At 39.7% G+C, this 19,417-nt stretch overlaps 1 protein-coding gene and 2 pseudogenes across 2 annotated transcripts in view; 2 read left to right on the forward strand and 1 right to left on the reverse strand.

Moving 5' to 3' along the window:
* Positions 1-19,417, forward strand: part of LOC145500773 (gamma-aminobutyric acid type B receptor subunit 2-like) — a 64,105-nt pseudogene that overhangs the window by 8,070 nt on the left and 36,618 nt on the right. The window contains exon 3 of the transcript XR_014051142.1: positions 136-258. The product of XR_014051142.1 is annotated as a gamma-aminobutyric acid type B receptor subunit 2-like (transcript). The remainder of the gene's footprint in view (positions 1-135; positions 259-19,417) is intronic.
* LOC145500783 (gamma-aminobutyric acid type B receptor subunit 2-like) lies at positions 4,341-11,370 on the forward strand. The gene is made up of 8 exons (XM_081480324.1): positions 4,341-5,462; positions 6,642-6,792; positions 7,932-8,064; positions 8,470-8,580; positions 9,160-9,282; positions 10,005-10,343; positions 10,647-10,767; positions 11,002-11,370. The coding sequence occupies exons 1-8, from the start codon at positions 5,294-5,296 to the stop codon at positions 11,073-11,075; spliced, it is 1,221 nt and encodes a 406-aa protein (XP_081336450.1). The 5' UTR covers positions 4,341-5,293; the 3' UTR covers positions 11,076-11,370.
* LOC145500785 (kinesin-like protein KIF17) lies at positions 15,361-17,062 on the reverse strand (annotated as a pseudogene).

Genomic DNA, 19,417 nt, shown 5'->3' on the forward strand with positions numbered 1-19,417 from the left:
AACAGCAATTCATACAAAGCAGGAGCTATATGTCATAGAAATAACGCAATGGAATAACAAATTCCTGTCTTTCATGGTCTGACTAAACTTCACTCAGAATAGTAATTGAGAATTGTTCCTCGTATCAACTTACAGGTAGTGGGCGATCTTATAAACCATCCGGATTTAAATATCGTCGGATTTGAAGCAATTAATACAGGTTTGCTGAGACACCAAAATATAATAGAGGACATCAAAATAAAGCTTAACAAACTGAAGGTAATAATTCACCTTCAATACTAATCCCCCACTCAGGCCTAACGTAGTCCATCTTGGGTATTAGATCACTCCCGGTTTCGGAAATCCTAGCAGAGACTAGAAATAGCAGTCCCGTAACGCAGATTTTGTTCTCGTGGACCGCCAAAGCAGCTCTGTGGTACCATTATACGCGGACGAACTGGGTACCATTGCTAAAATTAATTTGAGAGAGATTACCTTGAAAATAAAGCCTATTTTTTTTATATTTTTTCATCCTCTCTTGTCTCGTTTGAAATCACTTAACTAAACTGAAGTAAATCAACTTTGTTTAACAAGGATAGCACACGAAAGTCTAGCGACTGACAAACCTGGACTGCTCCTGCACTGGACTCGAGACCAAGCGGGTCAGGCTAGAGCCCTTGCCAGGTCATTGTTTTGTGTTTTGGGCAAGATATTCTTATCTTACAGTACCTCTCGAGGGGCATGAATGGTTACCGACCAATGTAATGCTAGGGCCAGCCCCAGCCCTGCGATGGACTTCCCATCCAGGGAAGAAGAGAGTAGAAATACCCCTGGTTGCTTACCGAAATCCGGGACAAGCCTCAGCGATATGGACCACTTGGCCCACCATACTTTACCTTTACCAGTGAATCAATCAATCAATCAATCAATCCATTTATTTCTGTCAAAACCCTTGACAATAAGTAAGAGTATAAGAAAATGCGTAACATAAAGTTATCTACTTTCACCATTTTTCGTGAAATAAACTGAAAAAATAGTAATGAATTTTAATATGGAATTTTAAATAGGAATTGGACGCTAAAATATTTCTGGGCGAATTCAATGAGAGGGGAGCTAGTCTCGTGTTTTGTGAGGTGAGTTTTTTAACAGTGTAACTTGTCTAGTTATTACCGTCCAACCGTAAAAAGTAAATTAAATGTCAATAATTCTTTTTAGTAATCATGTAGTGATTCGAGAACCGTGGAAACAAAATATAAAAATCAAGTCCAGAGCAAATTGTTTTTGGCTGGAAGTTATCAGAAATAAAATTATAGTATCTCTCACTCAGCTACATTTTGGGTGTCTGGGCATTATCATGTATTTTTGTATTTGTGATTAGCTAAACAACGATGTTGAAACAGGCGTCGAAATTTTTCAATTATAGCTGTTCAAGATGGACTTGTATGGACCGGAGTTTGTTTGGATCTTGCATCCGGATGCCGGAACCATAGAGGACTGGTATAGGCTTGCTGAAATGGAGAGAAGAATAACCAACAACAAGACCGAAACTTGTACCAAAGAGCAGTACCAAAAAGCTGCTGATGGAGCCTTCACATTCGAGAAGAATATCTTATATCGATCTGATGAGAATACAACTACTGCTTCCGGTCTGGTAAGAAGCATGTGTGGACACTTTGTGAGGGATAAACAACAATATCATTCATGCTAGGTTTAAGGAGATAATAATTCTTAGGCCCCGTCCACACGTATCCGGATATTTTTGAACTCGCAACTTTTTTCTTTCTTTTTCTTTTCTCACAACTTTTTTCTTTTTTCTTTCAAAAGTTTCCCCGTCCTCACGTAGCGTATTCAAATAGAATTCGCCTGTCCACACGCATCCGATGGTATCCGGATTCTCAGCTCCTGAGAGAAACTAGGCCTACACGTTGTGCTGCCATATTGGTTTATGGTTCGGTAAGAGACTGGGCACGATTTTGCTACGTCATCGGATTTTCACCGTCCACACGTTATCGGATTCGATGCGGATTTATGTTTTTCCACTCTGGGCCGAGTTGTTCGAAAGCCGGTTAACGCTAACCCAGGATTAAAAGTTAACCGAAGTATAAATTTTTCTTGGGTAAAAATGTTTACTGCTTACGTTTTGTGTAGTTTGAGCTTAGTCAAGCTCAAAACTGAAGGACAAACAGTATAAACAGAAACATCACCGAAAAGTTACAAAACTCAAATCAAAATTCTCGCTAAACCTGGGTTAGCGTAATCGGGCTTTGTTCAACCCGGCCCTGGAGAGCGGGTTCAAAAATATCCGGATTCGCTGCCCAATTCGGCAGATGCGAGTGGACGGAAGTCGGATCCGGAAAGAAAAAGTTGCCGATTCAAAAATGTCCGGATACGTGTGCACGGGGCCTTGGTACGAAAAAGGCCCGCATTATTTAAAGACGGCTCTGTGATTAGGAGGAGAATACCGCTTCAGATTGCAAACTAAGAATTAAAAGCATTTAGTTTAGGGAAGGAATAGCTCTAAGTTTAGGCAGGGAAAACCATGCGACAAACTTCGGATCGATAGCGATTTTAAAAAAAATATTTCAATTTTCAAGCTATACTCAATAATTTGTTAATTAACAGAGCATGTTTGCGGAACACTATTACGCGCAAAGCGTAAACACGTTACAGGTAACTGCTAATTTCTTGGTTATTTTTAATACAAACCAGACGCTAATGTTTGGTTGTAGTGCCAGACATTCAGAAATATTTTTCACCTAATAATATACATGAAAAATTACTCGTCTCTGATTGGCTTAGAGCAGTGCAGTTCAAGTGTAACACCAGTGGAAATAACACATCGAAATTCTGGATTATGATTGGCTGAAAGACAATATATTTTCCCGTAAAGACCTCACTCTCGGTTAATAAGTAGTTAATTATGTATGACTGAGAAAATTCCGAATGTCCACTCGTTAATTTGCACTGCAATGCAAATCGATCATTCGCGTTATATTGTTTTGCTCTCAGGCAATCACAATGAAGTAATCTTCTTAGTCATATTGTGCAATTTTGTTTTTTTTCAGACATTGAGGGAAGTCTTCAGTAAACCAGAAGTGAAACAACTCAGGGACGACTCAGACAAGATCGAAATGGCAACAGCATTTGATACGATGTGGGCCATCATACTAGCCTTGAAGGAAGCTAGCACCGCATTGCAAACAGTCGATGACCCACTGAAGTATAATGTGGAAAAAATAGTTGGTAGTGCCTCGGTAACTAGGACTATAGAATCAAAGCTCCGTAATGTGAGCTTTGAAGGTCTTACGGTAATTGCTTAATTATTTGCTTTTCTAATTCTCTGATTCCCATAGCGGAGCGGCGGGGGGCAAGTGTTAAGTGATGACTCAAACAATGACTGTGAAAAAGACCAGCATTTTAAAGCGAGTTAGGTGTGTAGGCCCGGGGGGACTCCCATATAAAAAGGAGGGGGTGCTCGTCGGAAATTTTGAAAACAACCCCTGAAAGGTACCATGATCCTGTTTTTTTTTTTGTTTTTTTTTTTCATCCCCAAGAGGTACCAATTGTAAAACAACACATACCTCCTGTTAATTTTTTTTCGGTTCAGTGCCCTAAATGGTACTGCAAAAGCTCCCGCTGTTGACCTTTTGATGCTGGACACCCTAGAGAAGTACCAAAACCGCTTTTTAACTCCTAAAAGGTACTACGAGCAGCCCCGTTATTTTTATTTCAGAGTTCCCCCAGACCACCGCCCGGTGTATAGGACGGTACTCGCCAAATTCCAGCATGCAACGGTCACACCTACCACTTCACATTTACCCTGAGGGCACTCCCTTATATGGGCTATATAGGTATATGCGGCACCAAAGGGTAGGGTTTTTCAGCCGTTTTGATTATAAATAGGGTGTCGATTTTGGCCATTTTGTTCATAAATAGGGTGTGGCTCTTGCACTCTAATCTTAGTTATTTTGTTCTCAAATTAACTATGTTTTTTAGAGGAAGCTACTTTATCATCATTATCGATAAGACCATCAACAAAAACCTTCATAAATTATGTTTGGGGCAACTGTGCCAGCCGCAAACGGTCATAAATAGGATATTGAATTTTTGGTCAGGTCATAAGTGGAGCAGAAAAAATAGCAGATTTTGGTCATGAATAGGGTAAGGAATGGTTTTGGGAAGCGGGCCGCAGACCCCACACATTATCTGTGGGAATAGCTCCCCAGGGCACCCTAACCCCATAGATAACGGTTTCTTTTTGTGTGTTTTTAGGGTCCGATATCGTTTACTGCCAATGAGCAGAGGGAAAGAATAATAGTGGTGAAACAGTTCCAAGGTACATAGCTTTCTTGATGGAATGTTTTTATCTCAGAATGAATTCAATTCGGTTTCTAGCTCATTCATTAGACTGGCTTTGAGTTGACTGTGGAAGGCGCGGTAGCCTGGTGGTCAGCGCGCTCAGTATACTCCTGATCGAGCGGTCTGGGTTCGAGCCCTGACCAGGGTCATTATGATGTTTCTTAGACAAAACACGACTCTCACACAACCTCATTCCCAGGCTCTCCATCCTCTGCCTCCCTTAGCCGTTGGAAGAAGAGAGAGCCTGGGAACGAGGTTGACGCTTACAGTGCCCTGCATCACCAACTGGAGTACAATAAATTTAATGCTGAAGGTAACCCTGCGATGGACTAGAATCCCAGCCAGGGGAGTAGAAATACTTCTAGTCGCTCAATGCTACGGAAACCGGGATAAGCGCTAATGGCTTGGCCTGCTTTACCTTTTTACATTGACTGAAAGTAATGTATTAATTTGGTTTTCATTTAATGTGAAAAATGTGTTGCTAATCTATGTGCGATATGTACATGTTGTCTCGTGTAACTTAGCAGTAAATTCCTTTGCTTCTCCTTTCCATTGCTGGAGTTTTAATTGGTCAGCAAGACTCCAGCTACACGCTATAACCAGTCATATCCAGGAGTCCATCACCAGGAGCGTGCAACTACCCCATATTCCTGTCACGGCGTTTTCACAGACCGATGTATCTTTAATTTAAATTTACTGCGAATTCAGACCCCCGCAGGAACCTCAGTGACCAATTACAAGCACGGACTTAAAAATAGAGAGGGAATTAGCGTATTTTATTGTTCTATTTTTATTTTGTCGACATGTCCACCTGAGGCCGTCATTTTCTTCCTTACCGATGCGCGCTCATATAGACCAGAACTGAACTATTTCGCGGGAAAAGAAGCCTAAAAATAGACCGGTCTGTAAAAATGCCGTAACATAGGCTTAGTATGGCAGTTGCACGCTCCTAGTGATGGGCTCCTGTCATATCTCATTGAACAGTAGTACGTATCTGGATGATTGTTTTTCTGCTTTGTCCCTTGTCACAGATGGTGGAACGAAGCTAGTCCCAATTGGCCAGCATTTTACAAAACAAAACAAGTTTGAGCTGTTTGAGGCCACCAAGAACTCTTTATGGAAAGGTACAGAAAAGGTGTTACTATTCAATGGAACTTTGTTCGGCCAATGAATACCTCACCTGAATCAGCTTAAAACAGAAAAATGACAAGTCTTGCGCTTGTTCTGCAGTGGCAGTAGGTATCTTCGTTTTTGTGTCGTCGTTTGCAAAAATGTAACTTGGAATCGACCAAATTCTCGTTTCATGTAGAACTTGGACTAAGCTAGGTGACACATTTTGATCAGCTTCTCTCAAACTCAATAATAATTCTATAGTAGTTTTTCTAGTAGTGTTATGGCTACATTGGCATCTATCATCATGTCAATAACAATTCATCAAGTTTAAACGAAAGAAATCATAACCGTGACGGTGTTTGGATATCGATCTGCGCTATCTCTTTAACACATATTCTTACCTTTTTGTTTCTCCGTTATTTCGTTTGAGTTGGCTTCAATTGTAAAGAAATATCACGCACTCGATTCAGTGTTTTACCACATTTCTAAACACCTAATGGTTCGTCAAAAATCTGATTCCACTCCGCGTCACAGTGTTTGGAAATGTGGTAAGATAAGGTCTCTCGTGTTTTATCTATTACATTAAAGTTGTCCTTACACAGTCAGCTGTATAGCAAGGGACATACTGAGTTGATCCAGAATAGAATTGTTCTAGATATTCTTGGAATTGTTAAGCAAAATGTGGCGTCCTCCGGGTTGTTGTGTTTTTTTTTTTGGTGGAACGTTCTTCAACCACGAGCGAGCGAGTTTTTGAGCGAAAGCAGACTCATTCACCCTGGTTTGTTTCATGTCTTAGCTGTGAAAGGTCTAATGAAGTTACCCTTGTTTATTGAAAATTGTGTTCATATCTTTAGAAGTTCGTGAATACCTAATCAGCTCAGAAATAACTAAAGGAATACAATTATCTACAGTACACTTCCCATGACAAAAATGAGTGAATAACTGAGCTAGAATGGGAGATTGCCAAGCGACATGATGCGATAGGATCCAGTGATATTTCAGATGTTTATACAATTAAACCCCTTCTCATGTTTTCTACCCACTTGTTTTAAGAAACTCTAGTAAAAATGTTTTAGATAAATTAGGCGGATAAACGACATAACTGAAATTTGTATAAATTCTTTAAGTTTCTCTCTTTTAGATTAGTAAACTAAAAATGAAATTTATTACCTTGCCATGCATACTTTCAGGGAATAAGCCACCCAAAGATCGGTCAGTTCGATATCAGGAATTTATGATGATCCCGTTACCTCTTATAATAGTCATGTGGCTTATGGCAGCTGTTGGTATCCTCTGTTCTTTGGGTTTCCTGCATTTTAACATCAGCAATGGAAAGAGTAGGTAAGACATTTACCGTCGAGGCCGTATACTGATACCGTAAATCCTCGAAAAAGCGCCCGGGGCGCTAATTTCAAATTTAAGAGAAGACGCGGGGGGTGCTTATTCGAGGGGTCGCTTAATCGAGGGGGGGCGCTTATTTAATTTTTCCCAAATCGTGCACTGACATGATCATTTTTTTAATAAATCATCTCCACGCAAACAACAACATAAGCTCTTTATCGACGTAAAAATCTGATCCTAAAATTTACATCGCGGCACCATTAGAAATTCACGTGGTCACGAACTGAAACAATATACAAATATAATACTACAAGACGAAAACTATACATCCTTTGCTGTCTCATCACCCGTCCACAAAATAGGGGGAGGGGAGGGGAGCGCTTATACGAGGGGGGGGGGACGCTTATTTTAAATTTTGGCCGATAGGAGGAGCGCTAATTCGGGGGCGCATATTCGAGGTAGGGGGGGGGGCGCTAATTCGAAGATTTACGGTATATGCACAACAACAGAAACTGATTTGTTTAGAAGAGATTTCCAAACATTGAAAACCAGCGACATAAAGCCCGCTTTTGGAAAATACCCTTTTATTACATTTGACAGGAAAGTCATAACAGCATACATAAAGTCTCCGCAGTTCAAATATGTGAACTTTCATAAATTAACTTGTATCTTCACTATCTACGGGTATATTACGAACTAGCAACGTGATCAGCTGCCAGTTGGCTTGATAGCTCAGCTGGTAGAGCACTGCACCGGTATCGCAGAGGTCATGGGTTCGAATCCCGCCGTTCAAGCCTCAATTTTTTTTCAGGCTTTAATTTTATAGTTGCTTAAGTTTTGTATAACTGTGATGATAAATCATGTCTTCACATCTTTCTACCCAGTTGAAGTATACAATATTTCATATAATGACTTGTATCATGACAAAATGCTTATCGATACTGACACCAATTTAGTGCTAAAACTGGCTACTCTTTCAGTTCATGGTCATGAACACGTTTGAAGTAAAATCTATTCGTAGTTTCTCAGTACATATTCATCCCTGGAAAAGTTATTATCCGACCTTCTTTTTGTTGCCCAATGCCCAGCTGATGACCAACCACTGGCGAAGAATAAATCTCTTTTTTTCCTCTTTGCAGAATCATTAAGATGTCATCACCAAATCTCAATAATATTATTATTCTGGGCTGTATGCTTTGTTACACCTCAGTCGTTTTGCTTGGTTTAGATGCGAGGATCCTTTCTTCAGATGAGTACGGAAGCAATTGTAATGTAAGATATAACTTTTTGTCGTTTGTTTTAAAGAAGCTTCCAAATGACTATCGGCCAACTAAAGCCAAAAACCACCTAGCTAATCATAAGGTAAGGAAAGCTAACTTTATTTTAAGTCGTCAACGTGGGGAGTGGTTGCTTAATCTCCCGAGCCAGGGGCTCATGACAAAAACGCACTACTATTTACATTAACATTACTACTTACAATTACTATATTCGCTAAGATAAAATCATAGAAAACGCAACAATTTTTTTTCTTTACACGTAGCAGCCACTGCGTTTTGATCAGGGAAACCTAATTGCGTGTAAGGCGAAGATAGGTCTGATTTTGCACACATATGAAATACGAGACGGAGAACCTCCTAAACTATCTTACAGAACGTTAACACTTAATTTGGTCATCAGGCTCGAGCTGCAGTGCTTTCTATTGGATTTTCCTTATCATTTGGTGCCATGTTCAGCAAAACCTGGCGAGTGCACAAGATATTCACAGCTGCCACGACCAACAAAAAAATGGTGAGATTGTGAACTATAGGGACACACTCACTTGGTAAATACTACATAGTTTAATTTCATTAACACACACGACAACAACATACGCGGGCGAGGAGACCAAAACATATGCATAAGATTATTCTTGCTTGATTTCTCACCGAAATCAGCCTTATAAATAGCTTGGTGGCAGCAAAATGAACATGTCTGTTTACAGTTGGATTAAGCTGAAGCAGGATTATGTAGAGTACGATATAACAACTTTCTATAGTTTGAATGAGCGACCTGAGCACACCGCGGTAGCATCATAAACCTTTAGACAGGAGCACATGTCGCTTCTGTCAATAAGTCCTGTCTCATAAACAGTGAAGATCTGTTTGAAACATTCCGATTTAAACTGTATGTTTGATCTCAAGTAAATGCTTCGTATCTGGAACCGCGAACGCCGGAGATCACTGTTTTCATCTATCCTCGACCAGCTGTTAAAGAGGGATGGTGTATATTCGAAGTCAACCTTTCATTCAAGAACATACGGTATCAAAATTTCGGCTACGGAAGGTATGGAAGTGTCCATGACATCTTGCCTTCTATGTTTTATCTCAGGCCATCAAGGATCTTCACCTGCTTGGTATTGTGGCAGGCTTGCTAGCTGTCGATGTGGTGTTCTTGTCATACTGGATTGCAACTGATCCGCTCCAAGCCAAAATACTGACATTTGAACATATGGTGAGACATTTACAATGCTCTTTACTTACTTTAATATCTGCAAGATCGCCTTCTAAATCATTGAATGTTCTAAATTAAAGAGACTCTATTAAAAACAACTTCTCTTTTCTCGACACACGCGTTTTATGCTTCTCGTATTTACCAAGGCGCATTAAATGTTACGCATATTGTGCGTCTTAAACGTAATATATATTCGTCTTAAACAAATACGAGCGGAGCCATTCTAGTTTCTATGGGGGCTAGAATATCTTAAGTTTTCAAATATTTTCGCTTGCACACGATTGGTTTAAACACGTCACGTGACTGAAGAGCTAAAACTGTGGAATATCCGAGTAAAATTCAACAAATTTCTAAACCGCACGTGTTGCGAAAAAAATAATTGAAGGATAATACACACAATACCCTCCATTTGGCACAGAAATATGCTCGGATATTTGTCCTTGGACATTATCTGTTCCTGAAAGCTCACAGTTCTCCTCGAGTGCTATCTACGCTCTCGGAAAACTGTTTGCTTCTCGGAACAGATAATGTCCGCGGACAAATACCCGAGCATATTTCCGCGCTAAAGGGAGATTATTGTTTATCTAAGTCAATGTCATAAAGGAAGAGAACGCATCAAAAACGTTTCAGATAGTTTTAGATAGCGCTTATTACGACACTCAAATTACCTTTTAAAGCCGCTCTCTGTAAAATAGCTATAATCTTGGATTATCTATCTGCAGATCCGAAAGAGCGAGGACATTATTATCATCCCTGTGTTGTACCAGTGCACTTGTCAATACAAAACGTACTTCCTAGCCGTTTTATTCGCCTACAAAGGCATCCTTCTGTTATTTGGTCTGTTCTTGGCTTGGGGGACACGTAATGTTAGCATTCCTGCTCTAAATGACTCCAGGTACATCGGGATGTCGGTTTATAATGTGGCCGTGCTGTCCATCATTGGTGCTATTGTGGCTTTTGCTATGGATGGCTCGGTGAATTATGAAGCTCTATATGCCATTACGTCATTGTGTCTGATCGTGTGCACCAGCGTTACTCTCTTACTCGTGTTTGTGCCAAAGGTAAGAATTTAGTCCAGTTCTGGCCCTCTCTCTTTCACGCAACGCTGAAGCATATTTTTGCGTGACAGAGAGAGAGAGATCCAGAACTGGACTAGCAAGGATTAAATCTGAAAGCTAGCCACAAAATAAGAACAACACCTCGGGTAAATTAAATGTTCCATCTTTTGGTACAACAGAAGAATCGCTGCTTATATTTTTGTGATTGTCTGTGAAAAGTGTACGATTAAAAGATGAAAGATTACTTAGTTAACAAAATATAAAACTTCATTCGATGTTCTGTTCTTTTTTTCTTTTAACTTTTAGATTTACCAGTTTAACAAGAGGGACGAGGCAGTCAATGCCTGTGTTAACCTCGACCTAATAGAGGGGCAGATTTCATCCTGTAAAGCAACACAAACTGATTGGGATATCCCAGAAAGCGCAGGTAAAAAAACAAAACTCTTACCAGCGATGAGATTTTTCCTTAATTTACTCTCTTCTGAGCGTAGGCTCACCGCAAACCCCCATGATACAAATCTTGCCCCAAAATATCCATTACTTTTAGCAATGAGCGATGATGAGTGGAAATTGATGGTGGTATGAATGAAGGTTGGTGGAGATAAAGATATCTGAGAGGCTTCCAAAATTTCTAAACGAAATATTTTTGTTTCTTCGCTAGGAGCCGAGCCTATGACTTTCCAGGCGACAGTGCATTGTTCTACCACTGAGTTACAGCATATTCACGGAGAGTAGGCCTTTGAACAATAAAATAAAAAATAGCGATAGCGTAGGGGTAATGAACGTAACGTCTTATCATATAAAAAAGATCTGACTGTAAGCCTAACCGGCCATTCTATTTTACATCTGCCAACCCAACTTGACATCCTCACCCTCCCTTTTAGGGATTCCTGGAAACCGCTTTCGTAGAAAGAATAGCAAAAATCCCATTTCCGCATGAAAAACCAGGCCATTGCATTGGAAACCCCTCGAGAACGCCAAAGTTCTAAGAAGAAAACCCTCATCAGCTTCTAAATTAAGCAATACCCCCGCGGACTTGCAATAATACATTACATCATATTTCGTCATGAGGGATTTCCAGGGTGCGGTGCAGATTTAAACTGGAATGACCATAGCTTGAGGCGACTAGAGCCATATTGTTACTCCATCACGATGCTAGTACCACATTGGCCGAGGTTAACCCGCAGTATGTCTGTCAAATATAACCATGAAAACTTGTCGGTACCCATTTCCCATTTATGCTTTTTGAGAGTTTGAGGCGATTTTAAAGGTTAGAATGCCTTCTTTCCCTCTAACTTGTAGTAATTCATTCATGAATTACTCTAGTTACCCAAGTTAGCGATTAGCCAATCAGAAGCCATGACTACTGTCCTGGTTTCCTGTGATATCCAGTCATTCAGTTGACCTAATATCAACGGGCGTCTGGCCGTATTTGGTCTGTTGAATTCATGATCGAACTTTCTATGGCACGCTTTGCTAGCACATCAGGTTCCTTTGGCCTCGCCATTTTATAATTCAATCTTACCTACCCCAATTTGGAATAACTCCCCCAGACGATATCAAGTCACTGACCTGATATGATCGGATAGGTATTTACAAGTATCGCCAAATTCTAGTATGGTAAATACCTAGTCGTTTCTTTCCAGTACGCGTCGGCGGCACACATCAGTATCGACTACATTAGTATTGAATTGTATGGAGAAGCAACCATTGGGGCCTATGTCGATGGCCGTTGAATAGTGGCAAGGGTTTTTCCAAAATCAGCAAGTGACGCTTTCCATTTGTAATTCAATATCCCGAAATTGTTTTAGAGTGACGAGAGACTGAAAACTGGTAAATTTGGCAAATGGTGAGGAAATTTCCGCCGTTCCGTTCCGGACGGAAAAAGAGAACTACCTCTAGAGGTAGTCTATAATTTTCGAATGGATTTTCCGTAAAATTACTGCTCCATTTGACTGTCGACCAAAAATTGCAGGCTTTTTTGATTAAATGGTAAGCACCGTGTCTTTCGATAAGTGTGAGGACGAGTAATGAAGATAAATAATGTGATATCATTTGTTGATGAGAATTATATATTCCATTGGAAGGCAAAAGTAATCACACACGATTGGTCTAAACGCGTCAAGTGACTGAATATGGCCCAGCCAAAAATCGGAAATATCCGATCGAGTGATATTCTCCAATTTTGAAAAGATCCCACGTGTTGCGAAAAATATTTGAAGAATAATAATCACAACAGCTTCTATTTGACTTTAATTATATGCTCGGATATTTGTGCTTGAACATTATCTGTTCCTGAAAGCTCACAGTTTTCCTTGACTAAGCTTCGCTCTCGGAAAACTGTTAGACTGTTAAGTTCACAGCCCTCTGTTTTCTCGTATTTTTATTCGATCGTTGATAGCGAGGCTGTGAACAGTCTATAGAAAACTGTTTGCTTCTCGAAACAGATAATGTCCACAGACGAATATCATCCGTGAATATTTTCGCGCCAAATGATCATGCTGTTTTATAAATATCAGGGATGTTTCCTTTACCGTCTTTATCTACATTTCTAATTTAACTTTATACGCAAGTTAAATTGGTGATTCTTGGTAAATTTGACTGATGAAGACTTCGAGATCAGTAGTCTCACAGGCGGCTAGATTTAATTTAGAGAATAGTCTTGCCGTTCTTGATAATTAAATTTTGAATAAAGGATTAGGTGTGGTTCATCTCTGGCCCGATAGGTCAATTCTTATGAGAAAATTCTTTGTTTTATCCGTTGATGTTTTAAGTTAATTTAACTGTAACTTACTTTTAACATGACATCATAACGTCCCATACCTAAATGTTAATTAAGTAAAAGTGAGTTTCTTTAGAGCGGTTTTCGTTTGAGCGTCGAAAAGTAATTGATTGTGCGTCAGCTACGCTGTGCAATTGGCTGTAAAAACTCGCGCCACTTTTTCATCCAATCAGATGAAATCAAAACCAATCGTGACTCGTTCGCACGCGTTTTCCCGCGCTTTGCGTCAGCTACATGTAATTACTTCGGGCTTTGATTGGTTCACTGGGTTGTCTACGTATTTTGTGATTGGCCAGAGTGATTACTTTGGTTTTGATTAACGAAAACCGCTTCGATGAAATAATATTTTCATCAAAATATCTTCTCTAGTAGGCCAGTTTACTTTTATTAAGTTGAAATTAATGTAAGTAAATGGTTGTAAGACTATCGCGATGTTAAAGCATACATATATGAACACCGCTTGTAACGCTGTGATTGTTTAGAAGAAAGAAACTTAATTATAAGATAGGAGGTGTGAAAGAAGGGAAGCAGATAAAAAGAGTGGAAGGGGCATTAGAGAGGTTTTCAAATAAGTGTCCATACACAGAAAAAACTGAACACAAAGTAAACCTGTTATAGTAGAAGTCACCTTTAGTTGTCGTCTTAATTCTGACTAGAAAATAGCCTCAGTTTTTTCTAAACCAATCAGTATTAACATTGTAAAGCTAGACCAAAGCCATAACGGATTACTGTTGACACTCAAGTGAAAACCACTCTGGCTCAGAACTAACATGCAGGAGATGACTAAGAGCTGTAAAGTAAAAGAACGATATTAAATAAGTCTTAAAGTTCAACTGAGTTGTGTTTTGACAACTGGAAAGCCTCCACCGAGTGAGTGGAGATCCCTATCCTCCAAACGCCTTCGACAAACACAGTAACCCTGGCAAGCGCCTGAAACATGCATTATCGCTCAATCAACAGGCCATTACAATTTAAGGAGCGGGGTGCATGGATATATTTTTGGTTAAGTGTGGTAATGGTGATCCATTCGGCAATTTATAAGAGCTGGAAAATAAAGTGAGAGCTCAGCAGGATGTTTTCTCTTGCTAAAAGAAAATACCAGGACATATATCCCAAGTTTATTTGCAAGATTTTTTTTTTCTGGTTCATCAACTACTTGCATGGTATTTGGGGTATAGCTTTGCTTTGCAGCGAAAATTTGGAATTATAACGAATGCACACACAATCTTTATTTGTGTAAACCATCAGAATATTACATATATTACTCTAGACGAAAGCACGACCTAAGAATTGCGGCCTATTGAACTTATGGGATTTAGAGTCCATATGAGAACAAGATAAATGTAGTCAAAGGGTTGCTGATGATACAGCAGAGGTTGCCTGATAAATTCAAAGTACAAATGCAGCTTGATGGCATAGCCGCAACTGTACTAAAAAGGTCAAATGAATTCGCCCCCAAACTCACAAGCTTTCACTTCACAACTATCTAAATTAATCTGATCGGAAAACGGCAGTTGTAGCATTTGCGAAATTCACTGCGTCGAGTCAAAAAAACATTGAATTTTTTTTCAAAAGCTCTAAAACAATGAACTGTACAAGTATGGAGACAAGGGACCTAAAGGACATGAATGAAGCAAAATAGTTTTGAAAAATTTAGATTACGATTAAGAGCCAGAAGCGCAAAACATTGTGTCATAGACTTCGTATTATTCTTGGGTTCAACTTTTAAACGCGCTGCTTCATCTACAATAGAGGCATTACGTTTTTCTTTTTTTTTTCAAAATTGACTGAAACCTAAAAAAAAACCCAAAGTCATGACCATTTAACACAGGTGAAATTATTGTACATAATTTACAACTTCTTTGAATGTACAATCCCGTCAACTATTTTACGTGTTCATCTGCATCTGTGATAGCAGGACTGCCGGCATACCATAGATAATTTACACTGTAAGTGCACGCACTCGGAAATATATTAATTCACCAGGAACGGTACACTGAAATACACTCATAACTAGCTACATGTATATAAATTAGATTTTGAGCACAAGTTTTTGATTCCTTGTCGAATCTTAACTCTAACATAATAGCTTACTTGACATTTGAGGACGGACGCGGATCAAGATCTATTTCTTGGTAAAATCTGTCGGCTCTGATTCGATCGAATGTGATAAAACCAATTCAAGAAGGGGCATTACAATGTTTATGACTGACTTCATGTATGCATCACGCCGAGCTTTACAGCGCTTCCTTCCATTTGTTCTTTATGCGTCTACGAAACGGCGAGGCTAAGAATCAAATTCAACAAAACACAAGACAACAAAGATCTACCTAAACGTTACTATTTAAAAATTAGACCCGTGGCCCTTGAGGGCGAAGGGTCTAATTGTTTTAGTATCACCCAACTAGTCGGACAGAAAAGGCAATAATAAAGTTAGCAAATGCAAGTTGAAGAAACATTTATTTGGGAATAAAACGAAAGAAAGCGTCACGCTCGATTGCGCCAATTTCGCTACTCGAGGACTATTACTAATAGTCCTCTAGTAGCGTAGCCAATCAAAATGCAGGATTTGCATTAGTCCACCAGTTGGGTAATACTAAAAGTAATTATCACCCACGACGCGCGCGATTATTTTCAAACCTCCTAACCATTACTTAGCATTGTTTTATGACCAGACGTCTCTCTTTCTTTCGCCTAAATTCTTGTGTTTCTTTTTCTTCTTTTCCCTTTCCCCCAGCATGTGTAGTGATTCCAATCTAACCGGTCTTCCCATAGCGGGCATCCCGCCAATACCACCTCCGCTCCCCGGGGGAACGTTGTTGTTCAACGTTCCGCTCGATCCCCCGGTAACCGGAAATCCGAGCTGTGGACGCGTTCCACCCGAGGGAGATGACTCTCGCTTGTCGCATCGTTCAAATTTGGTGTTCTCAGCTAATAACCGGTCAGCTCTTTTAGGTTTAAAATAACTCGACGCGTAATCTTCATGAGAGCTCCGCGACAAATGCTGAAGAAAACGATCCTCGCTTGGCTCCTCAGGATACCCCCCTAAGTGTCCATTGACAACTTGTCCCTGGTTATTGACCTGCGGTCTGTTAACAGGCGATTTCAGGCCCCGGGATGGGGTGCTTCCACCTGGCATAATCCCAGGGGTAGGAAGCGTTGTCTTTGTAATGACTAGCTCAGGGATGTTCCACTTGCCGGCTTCTTCATCCCACGTGCTCTCCGATCGAAGCTTATCGATGTTGTAATAATTACAGTCGCTTCGTATACATGGCTGGATCTTGTCCAAAGTCTGTTGTTGAAGCTTGATAATTTGCTCCTGCTTTCGAATCGTTTCTAAGTAATCTTCGCGATCGCGTTCAAATTCGGTCTGCAGATCGTCTCTCTCGGATTGTGCGGATTTCAATTTTTCTTCCATCTGGTTAATGACATTAATCTTTACTTTGATCTCATCTTGCAAATTGTCCTAAACTTTGACCATTATACCATCATCGTCCATCTTCTTCGCCGTCTTCGCCAGTTTTTCTCTTTGCGACAAAGCATAGCCTATAGTTCTTCCTTGCCTTTCTTCTCTTTTTCAATTTCTGATCATTTTTCTTCTCACCGTCAACAGACTTTTCCTGAAGTTCCCGCAGCCTTTTTACCGACGCATCATTGGGAAGACCTTGACTTAGGAAGTGTAAATCTTCCAACCCCGGTATAAAGTTTTTGACCTCTTGAACACCCTTGATAGCCTTGTCTTGTACAGTTTGTAACATGTTCTGATCTTTGCTCGAGATTTACAATTCGCCCTTAAATCCAGGTAATGTTTTGATGTCAAAAATATATTTCTGGTGTCCATTACAACACTATCAGATAGAATCACTTTGTCCCAGTCATAAGTGTCCTTTGGTATTTCACTCTTGGACCAAACAACTGACACACCAAAGTCCGCGTAACCCAAGACTGATGTATGACCTCAATGGAAATATAATTCTGGTTCAGTCTATCTACAGATGTCCTTATAATCTGGCAGACCATACATCCTCTGGCCATGAATTCTATTCTGCCTCAACGGATATCCTTGAAAACGTTTCACAAGTACTCAAGGACAAGTTTCCTGTTAAAGCATTTTATGGAACTGAATGCTCTAAAAATCTGCTTGACTACGTTGTCACACATATTGGGCGAGAACAAAACTTTTTGCAATTGGCTGCAGACATTGCTTCGATGAACTTTAAGGCATTTGTACGCAAAAACAAAGGAAGTATAGATTCGGACACTTTCTATGAACGTGTGATGTATTTTTTTGCAAGCAATGAACAGCTAATGCACATGTTTCTTTCCTTTTTTAACAATATGGAAACTATTTATCAAAAACAAATGGAAGCTATACCATTCTCGATACTTTCTTGCGATCACACATTCAAATTAAGTAAACAAATTGGAGTGGTCAGATGCCTTGACAAAGCTTTTGTAAATCAGTTTAAAAATTTATATATTGCACTAAATGAGAATGGTCAAGTTGTGGCCTGGAGGCGTACAGGGAGTACAGCTTTTAAAGAAATAGAACACATTTTAAAAGATTTTAAAGCATGTCTGGATGCAAGAAATGAACAGTTAAATAATGATGGATGACTGTTGCTCTGTCCGACCATCCTATAACAGAGTTGTTCCAGGTGTTGCAGTAAAACTAGATCTTTTCCATGCATGTCAGCGTTTTGTGAAAACAATTCCCAAGGGCGATTCCTCCCAGTAGCAACAACTTTCTAGTGAATCGAATTTGGACTTGTATCTCGTGCAAGCGGTAATGAACGACCAGCTAGGAAAAGGGAAACACCAGATCCAGAATGTATAGAATCAAACTTGCAAATGTTAATCGAAAAATGGGAATATTGTCTAACAGAAGAAAGCAAGAAAGCTATAGCTAATATGCAAAAACATATACGCAGTGGCTGTTGCTCTGAAATTCCACCAGGAACTGGCACTCAGAAGAATGAGAGACTGCACAGGCAACTGAAAAGATCACTTTCTTGGTAATGCAGGTACAATTTTACCTGAATTTGCCATTGCTGTTTTAACTGTAGTGTTGTATGTTTGGAGCTGCAAGATGAATCCAGATGCAAAAAAAACACAGATCAAATGCTAGAATAACACCTGTGGCACCATTAAGTTGGTTTCAACAAAATCTCATACCAGCTTTCCTGCCCAAGAAATTTAAAAGTGCTGATACGTTAAAATAAGTTCCTCTTGTCATGGCCGTTGAAGACAATCAAGAGCAATTAAGGTGTTCCTTAAAAACGTTTCAAATGGGCATGAATATTAACAGTATTAATCCTAATTATAATCAGGTTGAAGATCGTTGAAAAATGATAGTTTCGTGAGCTATGTCCACGACAGAGTACTTCACTTGAATCAGATTCTGTCATTAGTGGAAAAGAACTGCATGTCAAGAGCTTTGGACATTTTCAACTTTCCATTCTCGGACATTAAAAGGATGGTTCAATTAACTCATGGACAAACTTCCAGAGCAGCACCAGAAGACAGAAGCATTATAGACAATGGAATCTCAATGGAAATGAATCACGAGTGCTAACAACGTCATTTATTAGCATTTGGTCTTCGTGTAGACCGAGTGCCTGGAGATGGCATGCAATTGCTGCTTTACAAGCATCGTAACAGCAATTCATTCTTTACTTGTTAATGGTAGTGACCATGGAAATGAGGTACTTGTGAAATGTTTACAATCAATTGGTCTTTTAAACTCCATAGATTCTGACACTGCTTGGCTTCGTCATTTGTTCTGCCAGGAAATTGAAACAAATATTGACAAATATAGCTCATTTGTGGATTTCGATGTAAAGGAAGAACTGAAGAGATTTTCCGAATCTGGATGGTTTAACAGTTACGTGGGAAATCTCTGTGTTTTTGGATGTGGCAACCTACTAAGAATCCCTATTGTGGTGATCACTTCTCTCCCAAGTTCACCAGTATTAACATGCATGCCTTCCACGCCACTAAGCACTTCCTCTATCTACATTGCTTATGATCACTCCTTTCAAGGGCATTATGATGCAACTAAAGGTTAGTTAACGATAAAAATAATATTTGCATTTATTTAGTATTTATTTTAGGACTTAATGCTCCTTCCAGGAGTTTAAGTAAATTCACGGGGATTGAATTATTGATATTTTGCAAATTTTTAATGTGCACCTGCATATCCCGACTCATCTGATTGAGGGCACATTTTTATTGGAGGGGTGGCCAATCGATTACATATATTCCTGTAGCATCTCAGGAAGTTTTGAAAGTTTGA

Source organism: Orbicella franksi, chromosome 10, assembly GCF_964199315.1.
Source record: "Orbicella franksi chromosome 10, jaOrbFran1.1, whole genome shotgun sequence".
NCBI lineage: Eukaryota > Metazoa > Cnidaria > Anthozoa > Scleractinia > Merulinidae > Orbicella > Orbicella franksi.